General features: G+C 41.2%; 2 protein-coding genes across 6 annotated transcripts in view; one reads left to right on the top strand and one right to left on the bottom strand.

The window, feature by feature from the left end:
- The first annotated feature begins 447 nt into the window (after positions 1-447).
- Positions 448-5,125, top strand: LOC137885391 (fibrinogen-like protein 1). Its single transcript, XM_068727639.1, has 7 exons — positions 448-526; positions 2,237-2,405; positions 3,043-3,202; positions 3,564-3,661; positions 3,742-3,830; positions 4,309-4,514; positions 4,728-5,125. The coding sequence occupies exons 1-7, from the start codon at positions 470-472 to the stop codon at positions 4,942-4,944; spliced, it is 996 nt and encodes a 331-aa protein (XP_068583740.1). The 5' UTR covers positions 448-469; the 3' UTR covers positions 4,945-5,125.
- Positions 5,126-5,127: 2 nt separating this feature from the next.
- LOC137885390 (microtubule-associated tumor suppressor 1 homolog) overlaps positions 5,128-13,133 on the bottom strand; it is a 63,676-nt gene continuing 55,670 nt past the window's right edge. For all 5 annotated transcript variants that reach the window (XM_068727634.1, XM_068727636.1, XM_068727635.1 and 2 more), the window contains 8 exons: positions 10,695-10,818; positions 10,410-10,500; positions 9,415-9,520; positions 9,110-9,183; positions 8,033-8,131; positions 7,575-7,691; positions 7,227-7,324; positions 5,128-6,555 (listed from right to left, as the gene is read on the bottom strand). In XM_068727634.1, the coding sequence (XP_068583735.1) occupies positions 6,342-6,555; positions 7,227-7,324; positions 7,575-7,691; positions 8,033-8,131; positions 9,110-9,183; positions 9,415-9,520; positions 10,410-10,500; positions 10,695-10,818 (923 nt within the window). In that variant the 3' untranslated portion in view covers positions 5,128-6,341. The remainder of the gene's footprint in view (positions 6,556-7,226; positions 7,325-7,574; positions 7,692-8,032; positions 8,132-9,109; positions 9,184-9,414; positions 9,521-10,409; positions 10,501-10,694; positions 10,819-13,133) is intronic.

Below are 13,133 nucleotides of genomic sequence, written 5' to 3'. Positions count from 1 at the left end.
ACTTAAGTACAATTTTGAAGTACTTGTTCTTTACTTGTGTATTTACATTTCATGCTACTTTATACTTCTAGTCCACTGCACCTCAAAGGCAAATATTGTACTTTTTACTCCACTACATTTTTTGATATCTTTAGTTACTTTGAAGATTCAGATTAATAAAAGAAAATATAATCAACTTTCCACTAATGCTTTAACATAGGCCTAGTTAACATTTATATGTTATTTTAGTTGCTGACTTACATATTTCTAGATTATCACAACGAGTCAAAAGAGAAAGAGCAACGAACAACATGAAACATCCAAACAGGAGAGAGAGAGAGAGAGAGAAAGAGAGAAAGAGAGAGAGAGAGAGAGAGAGAGAGAGAGAGAGAGAGAGAGAGTGAGAAAGAGAGAGTCTGTGAGACTATAAAGATAATGCAAGACCAGAGAGTTTGGCAGTTTGATTCAGTCACCAATCAGATCACTGATTATGGGAATGCTGAGGATATTAATGGCCTTTCTTCTTCACATAGCTGCCTCTCTGGCGGTAAGAAACACCAGCTCATTTTCTCTATATTATACTGTACTACTGTATTCTAATCATTCCTTATTCCTAGTTCCTAGTATTTTTTGTGCACAGATTTAAGTAAAGTAAGATTTCTGCCTTCAAATCATAGTACAGAGGTAGTTAAATGTTTTGTTTCCTCAAACTATGTACCTGTTACACTGGCTAATCCACAGACCCCACAATGGACAGTTTTTTATAGGGACTATTTGTTTGGTAAATTACTAGTTCCAATGCAAAACTGCTCATGGTGCAATGTGTGGATTATCCAAAGTAACAGGAACTTTGTTTCTGGAAAGATGTGCCGCTATTCATGTTCTTAATGTAGTTTTTCATCGTTAAACCAATAGCTGAAGACAAAGCAGACATGGTAGGCCAAACATCTCAATTGGTACCTTTTTATGTATGCTTGTTGCTGTGAGATTCAGTACCTTGGTTTTGGGTTGGGGGTGATCAATTCATGTCTGCTCTCGATAGTTATGCTACTTGTGTGTCAACTGACCCAGGTGATTACAGATAAAAACCTATTTAGCAGCTTTACTCTGGGTAACACCGGGTCTCCAAATAAATTACATACTAAAAAAAAGTGCCTTTGTAACAATACAAGAATACATCTTGAGGGCAGCCGTGACAATAAACCTCAACAAGTGTCAGCAGCCTAAGATAAAAAGTCATAATTATGAGGTAGAAAGTCATAATTATGAGATAGACAGTCAAAATTATGAGATAGAAAGTCGAAATTATAAGATACTTAAACACAACAGTCATAGAAGCAGCTCTTTGGCTTAGGTTACCCTACATTTGACATAGAAATGGATTGTGAGTACATTGAAGACTACTTTAAACGTGGCTTTACAACAGATGAAATCTATGGGTAAATGGGTGCATTTTTGAAGCAGTGCATGCTAAAGGTATGTGAGCAGGTGTGCTCCGACCAGATACAGACTTTTAAAAATGTCAGTTTGTGAAGAAACACCATCGCATACAGAGTTCAGGAACTAGCAGGCAATCTGACAACACAGCTAGCCGAAGAGACGAGCAGTTACTTGTCTTTTTCATTAGCTGTTGATGAGAGCACAGACAACACGGATACATCATACATCTATCAGTCTTTATAAGAGGCTGAAGGCAGACTTGACCATCAGTGAGGAGCTCTTGGATGTAGCTGCATGAATGGGACGACGACGGGGAGGAACATTAGTGATGCAGAGAGGTGACAAAAATAGCTTTGAACAAAGTTAATGTAATAACTTGTGTTTGATGATATTTGTCTTTGATATTTTCTTTAAAAGTTTGATCTTTGATAGAGAAATGTGAGTTTCTTAACCCTAAATTTAAAGGATTTATGTTATAATAACAGAAATGTGCTTAAATATATATTTTACATTTATATAACTGCATGTTTAGTCAAGTATTGTTACACTTGACTAAACAATAATCAAATGCAGAGACAGTTATTTAACAATAAGTTAGGGAGTAGTTACATTTATACAGTCTTACAGTTACAACCGGCCCTTTGAGGGCAACCATAATGCTGATGTGGCCCAGAGTGAAAATGAGTTTGACACCCCTGACTTAAACTGTCAAGAAGCATAACAGTTGCGTTTTTATCCAAGAAGCAAGTTGTTGACTGGTTCTGACTGTAACCCTGGATGTACCAGTTACTAAATTAGTCTTTCTTTCTCTGTCCAGGCTCCTGTGCCATGTGAGGAGAAGGTGACCCGTCTGGAAGCAGAGATCCGGGGTCTGATGAAGGTGATCAACGACCAGCATCGCTACATCCAGGAGCTCCACAACAGCCAGGCCCAGCAGCTGGAATACATACCCAACTCATACCTGGGCCCCAAGAACCTCTATAGAGGTAGGGAGAGATTTCCATTTGTGTTAATTGTATCTGCCTTCACTTTAAGGCTTCTTATATTGTATTAATATACCTGTTGGCTGTCCTACCTGCCAAGCTACCTACACATTAGTTATTAGCTACTTAGCTACCGGTTTAAGTCCTGGCAGTCTTTAGCACAAGCGTTAGAACTATGCTAATTAGTGTTTTTAATTATTCAATAATAAAGGGGCTGCCTGTAGTGGCAAACCCACAGAGAATAATCCCCAACTCTGCAGTTTCTCCCGTTACAGAGCCATTTAGCCTCTTTTAGCTCATTGTTTTGTTTTTCTGGCTTGCAGAAAAACAAAACAATGATAATTGTATGAACTATCCAGCTGCAGCAGGTGTTTTAAACATTAAGCCACAGTAAGCTACCTGCCCAGCACCAAACGACAGACAATGTTTGGAACTAACTGGTGAACATAGTGGAGCATTTAGCGGCTAAAGAGACAGGAGTTGGTGAAGACCCAAACAGAGCTCAAAGGAGAATGAATGTTGAACTTACATGAAAGCTGAAACGTACAGCTTTGTGTTTCTGTTTGCATCTATTGTTTCCAAAGCTATTCTTTATCTACCTGGTTTTAATATTTCATCTTGTATATCTTTGTGCATTCAGACTGCTCTGAGGTGTTTGCAGACGATAACGTTGCCAGTGGGCTGTATGTGATACGTCCAGACGGCTCTCACACCGCTCTGAGCGTCTACTGTGACATGAACAACGGAGGAGGATGGACTGTCTTCCAGAGGAGGAAAGACGGCAAAGAGAGCTTTGACCGGTGTGTGTGTGTGCGTGTGTGTTCGTGTTTTTTCTTCGACACACATGAAAAAAAATTGGAATTGACAATCTGCATGTGTCATTACAATACGGTCAATTAGCAGATGCTTTTATCCAAAGCGACTTACAATTCAGTCTCTATCTACACACTGTAGGCACAGCTACAGAAGCAATTTTTGGGGTTATGTGTCTTGCTCAAGGACACATTGACATGAGACTAGTGTAGCACGAGCCTGGGATCGAACCGCCAACCCTGTGATTGAAAGGCGGCCCTGCTCTCCACTAAGCCACGGTCACCCTGTCTCGAGAAAGTTGACATTGTGATTGAATGTAAAATCAGTTTGTGCCCCTGGTGTGTGCAGAGCATGGGTGGAGTACAAGCATGGATTTGGAGACCTCTACTCACCTGATGGAGAATTCTGGTTGGGCAATAAACCTCTACACGATCTCACTTCACAAGGTGTGTCTATCTGTATGTGCGTGTGTGTACATGTTTTGCTCATAATAGGAGCGTTGCCTCTGTAACTCAGTGTCTTCTAGGAAACTACGACCTGCGGATCGACATGGAGGACTTTGAGGGAAATCAGCGCTATGCAGAGTACAAGAACTTCAAAGTGGATGATGAAAAGGTGAAACAGGGACACTGCAAAAACAAACAAGTAGGAGAGTGTACAAATAAAAAGAGACCTTGTCTCATAGGTGAGGGTTGTAATATGAGTTATAGCAACAAAAAGTTGGTTCCTTCAACAGGATTCAACATTTTGAAGCATTCTCCTTTGTGGAATTAATGCATTTTTGAAAAATTATTTAAATTCTGCAGACTGTATTACATCAATTTCTGTCTGTAATCCACTGCATTGTTTTTCTATCTTGTAAAAAGAGTTTGTAACCCTCTCTTCTGTCCGTCTGTCTCTCTTCTGCTTAGCATTCTTTTTCAGTCTTTAACCTTGCCCTCTATTCATTTCCCATAACAGTAGGGTCCTTATTTAGACTATGTATGGAAACAACAGCAAGGACGTCTGGCTCCATGTAAAAATACCAAAACGCTTTTGAAACATCAATGATTTATTCAAAGCTCTTTTCTTTGACTCCCCTGTTCACTCAAAGGACCAGTACCAGTTACATATGGGAGAGTACACTGGGAATGCAGGAGACGCCCTGGCTGACGTCCACGTTTCCCCCTCTGCTGGGAAGAAATGGAACGGTCCAGTCAGTGGGGTCAAGTTCAGCACCTTTGACCGGCTAATTGGCGGCGATGCGGAAAACGACGCCAGGTGTATCAGACACAGCAAGTCAGGCTGGTGGTTCAGCAGGTATACTTAATACTTAATAACGAATACGAAATACTTCAGTCTCACTGTGGCACTAAAGTTATGCTCTGAAGAACCACGTGCAAATGAACAGAGGAAAAATAAGGGAGCAAAGTTCAAAATGGCAATACATATCACACACCAGTATATTTATACAATAGTTACTGCTGGCCAAATGTCTCATCTATTTCTTTTTATTTTACGTCCTCATAACAGGTGCGATTCAGGCAACTTGAACGGTCACTACTACAAAGGGCCATACCAAGCGATGACCGATGATGGGGTGGTGTGGTACACATGGCATGGTTGGTGGTACTCCATCAAATCCGTGGTCATGATGGTACGAGCCGCTGACCTCGAGCATCCGCCACCAGTTCAACTCGACCCCAGCAAAGCAGCAGGCAATGTCATTGAAGTTCCTCATGGCCGATAGAGAGCAAGTGTGGAAGCAACATGTGTCTCCTTACTAGAGCTGAAAACACATTTGCCTTAACATTTGACACTGGGTGAAATCAGTGTCATCTCACTCACATCCTGTACTCGCCTTTTTGACTTTTTCACAAATGTTTCATTGCATTTATTTTTATATTGAAAATTAAACAATATTGCCTTGATCTAATGTCATTTTGTATTTATTCCATGTCAAAAATAAAACTGAACATAGGGAATTGAGGCAAACTGGGTACATCTGAGGTTTTACAGGACAGACACTAGACAGACAAAGTGATTCCGTAAAACTGAGGCCAGTTACCGGCCAGTTAAGGAGAGTCTGGGAGTTTTCTCTGTGGAAATGATCACTGGCGGGTTTTCACGTGATGCAAAGCAAAGACAGATATTAACTGATCAGCCACTAGTTCAGCTTTGCCTTGTTTCTGTTTGGGCACAAGGTGATTTAGAGGCTGTGGGGCGGGATGGGGGGGTCCTACTTCTTCGTTAATGTGAGATTGAAAGGATTTGGGAAAGGGGGTGAACACTGTCCCGGCCAGCACACTTCTTCTGCATATTTGGTTCTGAGATAGTGTTTCTGTCTCTAAACTGGGCTGCTCAGATTAACATCCAAAGGTGATTACATTCCACATAGTAGATTCAGGTTGAGGTTGTGAAGAGTTTACATGGAGGAACAGACATCCATTGGATCAAAGGATCATGTCAGTAATTCTGGGCAGTTCCTTAGATGAACAAACTGAATATGAGTTCCTGTTTGCCCACAGAAGGACACCAAGTTCATCCAGAGGTCCAAAGCAAATAAGTGATTGAACTTCGCTCTTTGGGGGAAAAAACGTCCTCTTTAAAAAGAAGGGAAAAGGCAAAAGAATCCATGCTAATCCACCGAGAGGTACCCGTCATTTTATGATTTGCCAAACCCAAACAACTTTGAGTCTCTTTCCACAAACCTACATACGCCACAAATCCAAGGTTTTTCTCATCCACCTCTTAAGAAAGAGCGGTATAAAAGAACAGGATGAGTGGGGCATAAACTGTACAACATATTGGAAAAACAGGTTAGGATAGTCATAACAAGAGTGAGGCGCCTTGTACAGACCCTGAGGTGTGCCTGTTATGAATGCTTTCTTCACAAAAAGAAGAAAGGTTTGTTGGAGAACCAGGCGTTTGATAGAGAGCAAGGCCAGTCCCACTCTCAGACATAAGTGCATCGGTGCCACTGCAATGTCTTTTTACTTTCAAGAGCAGCGTCTTTTATGCAATTTATTCCAAATGTACAAGTTTATCATTAATATCCAGCAACACTGCTGTGACTGAAGTCTTTCTCTTTCTCAAGTACAAGCAGGATGTCACAGAAGAGGAATGGGTAGTCGTTCATTGCTGGGGTTATCTGGGTGATAAGGGTGCAGTTGTGGGGAAGGAGACAGAGTTGCGTGGTGAGCCGAAGGGCGAGGTGGGGGAGAGGCGGCGGGGACTCGCCAGCAGGTCACCGTTGTGCAGCTTCCACAGCAGCTCCTCGTTCTCCATGGACAGACGCTTGTTGACCTTGGACTCTTTCTGCAGCGTCTGTTGGAGTTTGGCCTGTTCACTGGACAAATGCCTGCAGGGGGAGACAGAGAGCTGGAGTGAGCTGAGGGGAGAAACACTGAGGCAATCAGAGTCCAGGTTCAGGACGTTAAAAAAACGATTTGAAAGGAATTAAATTACTTGGATTTCAATATCTGTAATAAGTGCTTCACGCAGGTCAACTTTTTCAAATCGTAAACTGAACTCTCAAACAGAGGTCAACCGTCCATGTGTCATCCAACAAAATATACCCCTGTTATTGCAACAAATTTCCATGTTTTCACCAGTCTGCTTTAACTGGAAATTGTCTTTACATCCCAATAAATCAGATGCTATGAGAAAAGGACAAGGTATCTGTGGTTACCATCAGGTATCTGTGGTTGTTGCAGGACTGCAATAAGCCCATGCAATCATTTCATGCCTGCCTGTCTACCTTCCTGCACACATGCACTGCTATGCTGACAGCTTTGAGTCCTCACAACAAAAACAATAGCCATATTTGTTCTTTACGTTCATGATGATAATTTGGGTTGAGTTACAGGTCTAATTGAGTCATGAAGCAGAGACGGATGGATAACTGAGCGAGAAGTGAAGGAAAAACAGGAGGCAGACTTAATAATCCTGCTGTAAGAGCAGATGGTAAAATTGACGTCTCTGCAGAGAGATGAGTCACCATCTCACACACACAGCACCTGGAGTACGTACTTGGAGAGAGCAGTGTGTTTGTCCATCCTGGCCTTGTAGTCCTCGTTCTCCTGTTGGACCTTCGTCAGACACTCCTCCAGTTTCACATTAGTCTCCAACTGTGACAAACACCACCACACAAAAAGACTGGTTGGGTGTACAAGCATACAAGTCTCTGAACAGTGTCAATATGGCTTGACTGCATGTTTTGTGTTTATCTTCAATTTGACCAATTCTCCCCTCAAAATAATGTACAAAAAGTGATGTTATTTTTGGAATATTGGACTCTTCTGAAACTGAAAATGCCACCGCAGCGGTGCAACCAACACTCCAAGATGATAATAATATGTGATAAAGACTGGTGCCTACCAGTTTGTCCATCTCCATGAGCTTCTTCTCCTTCTGGTGCAGCTGGTTGTTCTTGATCTCCAGCACCACCTTAAGACTGTCCAGCTCCTGCTCCAGGTAGACTGTGTGGGAGTCCTTCTGCACAAACAAACAAACACATGAAACTTGAATGCTCTCAGTGGGGAAAGCACAGACAAAGATATTAATATTGATTACTAAGTCACCATGCGGTCATGCTTATCATATCGTTTTTGTGAGCTAAACATCCTACAATGGATGTGAATTAAGTCAAATGTGTTTTAAGTCATACACGAGAGGTTGTAAGTGTGTGAGTCTCCGAAACCAGCAGGGGGAAGCAGAGAAACAGATTCACACCAACATTGTCTATCAATCGCCACTACCTCCAAAATCTTTGTGTTCCGTCTGAGCAGAGAGTAACAATGACAGAAAGCTATTACTGCAGATGTAACCATCTTTACCAGATTCTTGTCAGTGAGTATCTGCCTCCTCCTCTCCTCCTCTGCTTTAAGCTTCTCATTCAGAGCCCCTTTCTCTGCTGACAGCTCACAAATCTTCTCCTAGTAAGAGGGACAGAGGAGGACAAAGAAAGAAGAATTATTGGGTTAACACTGAGCTTTCTTACAAAGTTAGGACACCTTAGAGTGAAAAACAGTAGCAGGTAAACTCATCTAACTGCTGCTTCTTAAGTGTGGAACTGCCAATATGAAGAAAAGAAAAGAAAAGGAAAAGACTCCAGACATGCTCCAAGATGTGACAAAGTGCAAAAAAATATTGCTGTGTTATCAGGCATTTTTTCAAACCAAACTGAAAAAGTTTATTGTTTGATAGCACCTGTTTAGTGAGCAAACACTAAACATCAAACCACCCTACAGTGAGTCACTAAGGATACAGTAAATAAGCATGTGCATACCAGGCTCTTTCAAAATTAGGCAAACAATTGAAACTCACCGTTAATACTTACTCTCTTCTTAAAGGATAGTTAACCCCAAAACAATATAAATTGTACATAGTACCCAGAAAAGATTTTCTATTGAATGGCATTAAGGAAAGCGGAGAGCCCGAAAATTGTAAGCATATCATTGCAAACTTTGGAATTGTTGGAAGCCGACTGAAATACAATTTTTTTTTTTATAAAATGTAAAAAACTTTCTAAACTATTGTGCAGAATTATCTAATTTTCTGGTATCCATTAATGGGCTCATGGAAATCCAAATTTTGCTAAACCATTGCTAAACAAAGCATTGCACAGGTTAATCAGGAAATGTTTTGTTTAGCAATGGTTTAGCGAAAATGCGGCTCCGTTCCCCTCAATGTCATTTGATAGAAAACCTTTTGTGGGACCAAAGACAGCCTAGGAATATACTATATACAGTTATATTGTTTTGGGGGGAACTACACCTTGAAGTACAATATGTTTCTGGTTCTAGACTAAAAAAGTAGATTTTTTTTTTACGTTACAATAAGCGTCTGTTTGTTTCATTACAACACTGACGTTGTACACCTTCTTTTGAAACTTCAGTGTTAAGGTCTCTTACAGAAAGAGATGTTTCAGTATCCTTCAGTGTTTTGTTCAGGTTCTCCAGGTCCGTCTGCTGGATCCTCTTCAGCTCTGAAATGCACAAACACACATTAGCGTAAAATGATCGAGCAAACTGCCTGACAAATCAGTAATGACTCATCTTGAAAATTTAATTCAATATATCAAAACGATAAATGCCTGAACAGTTCAACATATAAATCGCTTAAGATGGTTAAGTGCGTAAAGTTTTGTTTAGCCGGTAATAGACTATTCCAAATGTTGAGCTGTGAAAGGTGTTGTATATGTTGGTCCTGCACACACCTTGTATGGAGGTCTCATACTGCAGTTTAAGAGACTCCATCTTCTGGCTGTGACTCACTTCCTGGTTTTTCCTCTCTGCTCCCTGTCGGCTCCTCACTTTCTCCACCTAAAGGATGCGGGCACAAATCAGGGAGGTGTGCAAAGGACTTAAGTGAAGCCAAGTGAAACTAAGAAATGTCTGATCGAATCTCTCCCTCTTACTGATAGTTCGTTTGAGATTCTGGTACTGTCCTTGTCATATCTGGTTATTAGAATAAGCATTGTGAATCTCCTATTACAACTGTAGTGCAGACTGTTGGGTCACATCTTTGGATTCAACAAAAATTTTAAAGTGTCTGTGGGTAGGTGGGTGGTGTTGCTGCAGCACAAACACAACGTGTTTACTTGGATGAAAAGTGTGGACATTATTTTGAAAGGCTCCTCTCTGATCAATTTGTGTACACATATACGCATAAAGTAACTTAAGCCTCACGTTATTGTTCAGGCTGCAGTACGTTTACTGATAACTTCAATCAACTAATTCAGAGGCGTAACCATGGAGACAGTCGTGAATCTCTGGCAGAGATTTTTATATGAGCGGCTGCGTGGTGTCTGCTAAATCTAAGCACTGCGAGTCACACTAACCTCCTGTGAATCAGTCTGAGGAAGGGCGGGATGATGGTTCCATCATCTCAGATAATAACGCTCAAGATTCAGAGATGATCAGACAAACATGCACTGACCACATATCAAACTGTTTTCTTGCACACGTGTTAGATGTTCATCGATTTATGAATCCATTAAATCCATGTATGACATATCGCGTTGCATTGTGTGAGGGAGGGTTGTCTTTGTTACCTGTTGTGTTCAACTCTGTCAATGTTTCATAATAAGACTTGGTTTTATGTGAGAGACGTAGGCTCTAAAGATCATTTTACAGGTAACTCCTTGTTACTGTATACACTTAAGAGAAGTGACTGTAACAACACAGTGTGTGTGTGTGTGTGTGTTCCGACCTGCTGTTCCATCAACATGCGGCATTTGTTGGCCTCCTCCTGGTACGTCTGGTGGACTTTGTCCCACTCCGTTTGGTAAAAACTCCTCAATCTGACAAACAAAGAGGAACATTCAATTCGAGACACAAGTTACATGCAGAGAACAGTGGAATCAGTGCAGGCTTTCATTTCTAAACAACGGCGTGGTAACACTTAGGAGTTATATATTTTTTTTCTAAATTCCATGTACTGTGTGTGAGGCTGAGTGTCCAGCTGTGAGCACATCAGCAGAAGTAAATGTCGCACCTGTCCTCCAGCTGCACAAGCTCCTCCTTGTGCTGCTTCCGCAGCCGGTTCAAGGCCTCCTCCAAGCTGACGCGCACCTCGTCCTTCCCCTTCTGGAGACGCTCGCAGCACTGTGATGATGCGACTGGAAGGAGACAAGAAGAGCCGGAGCAAATGTTAGTATGTGCTTCTGACTGAAAACACTTTACTGAGCAGTGAAAGTACCTTCAGTTTAGGGATCACTATTTCATATGAAATTAGCAGTAAAGCATTCTTTTATTAAGAATGTACAGTACAAGAAGAGCATAAACTCAAATAGAATTAAACATTTTGTGAAACAATATCTAAAAAATACAGTGATAGAAAACAAAACTGAATGACTAATTGTATTAGAGCACAGGGCTGCACAAAGAGATATATACACTATATATATACAAGAACAAAACATATCTTGGATGAGGAGAGAACAGAATGACCTGATTTAGAATCAGCAGTTTATTACACAACATAAGATCTGTTAGAAATCCTTTTTGAGGGCAGATGTTAGGGGAGTCAAGGCCAGATGTGAAGTTGGTTAGCCATTACTGAGCAACTATTTTTACCATTTACCATTTTAACAGCAATCATCATATCACATTATGTTAGTCCAGACTATACTGAGATGGGACATGTCTGGAACAGTCAGTGTCTCAAGAGGTAATGAATAACATATTTTTCTTTGTGTTTATGTGTGCGTGTCTTCCTCAGCATTCCCTGACAACCACATTCCAATTTAATTACTCATACAGCAGACAACCCTGAAACATCTGCAAGTCAGCTCATAAGTATGCAGCAGGACTCATTCTCTCTCTCACAAGCACATACATGCTTCTCTGTCTTTACGTCATTATCACACGCCATTTTGATTCAAGTCTGTTTCTATTCAGTGCGTTATGTATTGGAGCAGCAGAACCAGTCATCCAACATATGGATGCCATTGCTTGAAAGGTACATTTGATAAAAAAAAAAAAAAAAAAAAAAAAAAATGTACACACACACTGACTGTGCCTGGAACAACAAGATATAACTGCTTGCTAACAACTGGCTGTAGCTGGGACAGTTGCTGTTTCCCTCTAAATGGAGCCCTATAGTGTGAGTGAAAGCGCCTGTCACCATGGTGATGGAGACACAAAGCCAGCGACAGCTGAGAGCAGCTTAAACACAAGCTTGCTCTCTATCATAGACTGGACAAACTGTGTGTGTGTGTGTGTGTGTGTGTGTGTGTGTGTGTGTGTGTGTGTGTGTTGTGTGTAACAGCAGGTGCTTGGCAGGTGGTGGGGAAATAGTATGACATAATTTCAGAAGAGACCCCTCTTCTTCTCCCTAGTGTGAAAATGTCTACCTGCACACATTTACAGGCTTATCTTAGAAGTGTCTGTCTGAATCACAGGCAAGAGCCTAGCACTTGCCATCTAATACATTATTGGATGGCTTGCACTCTTCCCCTCAGTTGCAAGTGCAGTGCCTACAATTTCTACATTTACGCCAGTGTAACTCAAGATTGTAAAACTTCACAGGCAAACTATTAAAACCACCTAGCATTACCCAATGAGACGGGAACAGGTCATTCCCGTTCAGTTTGACTTGGAGACTATGAAGGTTTAACAGAAAACTGTGTGTGTGTGGTAACAACAGAGCTGACATTCCTCAGATCTGTGTGTAAAGAGATGGGCCACAGGTCAAACACGCAGTAAAAGAAAAGATTATAGTCACTGTGGCTCAGAATGATGGACAGAGGGACAGTGGAAAGAGAGGGGGTGTTTTAGGAAGAAAGTGATGGTGAACAGGAAAAAGGCTTTCGGGATGTACGCTGCTGCTGCGTGTGTGTGTGTGTGTGTGTGTGTGTGTGTGTGTGTGTGTGTGTGTGTGGTGCCTGGCATGTGCAGCAGTGTGCATGAAGTGTGAGTGTACATATGGAAGCCAAATTTAACATGGCATTCAAAGCAAAGTGTACTGAAATGCTTATACTTAAATTAGTCACGGTTACTCTATACAGATATGCATGTGTGTGAGTGCTTATTTCCGTGTGCATGTTTGTTTGAAGAAATACATGCCTTCATGTTGCCATGTACAATACAGTGCACTGTTTGTGTGTCACTATGGTGTGTTAGCTTGACGGTAGGTGTGTATGTGTGAGATCTTTTTTAATCTTGTTGTATCAGCCAAACAGGCAGAGCTGCTACTGACATGATACACACTCCCAGCTATCTGACTAAATGCATACATACCAGTATCAGTTATTATTTAGCACACAATGCATAATTATTTCCAGTGGATTGTCAGTTGATGTGTTCAGATCCCCAAATAGAAACCAACAAATTGTAAGGACATTGTTTGTAGAACTCATGCAACGTCTCAATGACAGACTAAATGGCAGACTGCCAAACTACTGAGTCACATACCTCAAACACACACACACAC

Source organism: Cebidichthys violaceus, unplaced genomic scaffold (assembly GCF_023349555.1).
Source record: "Cebidichthys violaceus isolate CVI_PGR_0920_01 unplaced genomic scaffold, fCebVio1.0.p SCAF_4, whole genome shotgun sequence".
Classification (NCBI taxonomy): domain Eukaryota; kingdom Metazoa; phylum Chordata; class Actinopteri; order Perciformes; family Stichaeidae; genus Cebidichthys; species Cebidichthys violaceus.
Note: the sequence above shows the minus strand (reverse complement) of the source record. Positions and strands in the feature narration are given on the sequence as shown.

Bases quoted from the DNA above. Each gene is read 5' to 3' on its own strand.
- LOC137885391 (XM_068727639.1), top strand. From the start codon at position 470: ATGGGAATGCTGAGGATATTAATGGCCTTTCTTCTTCACATAGCTGCC. The intron at 2,406-3,042 runs GTAGGGAGAGAT...TTGTGCATTCAG, and splicing joins CCCCAAGAACCTCTATAGAG to ACTGCTCTGAGGTGTTTGCA. The intron at 3,831-4,308 runs GTGAAACAGGGA...GTTCACTCAAAG, and splicing joins TCAAAGTGGATGATGAAAAG to GACCAGTACCAGTTACATAT.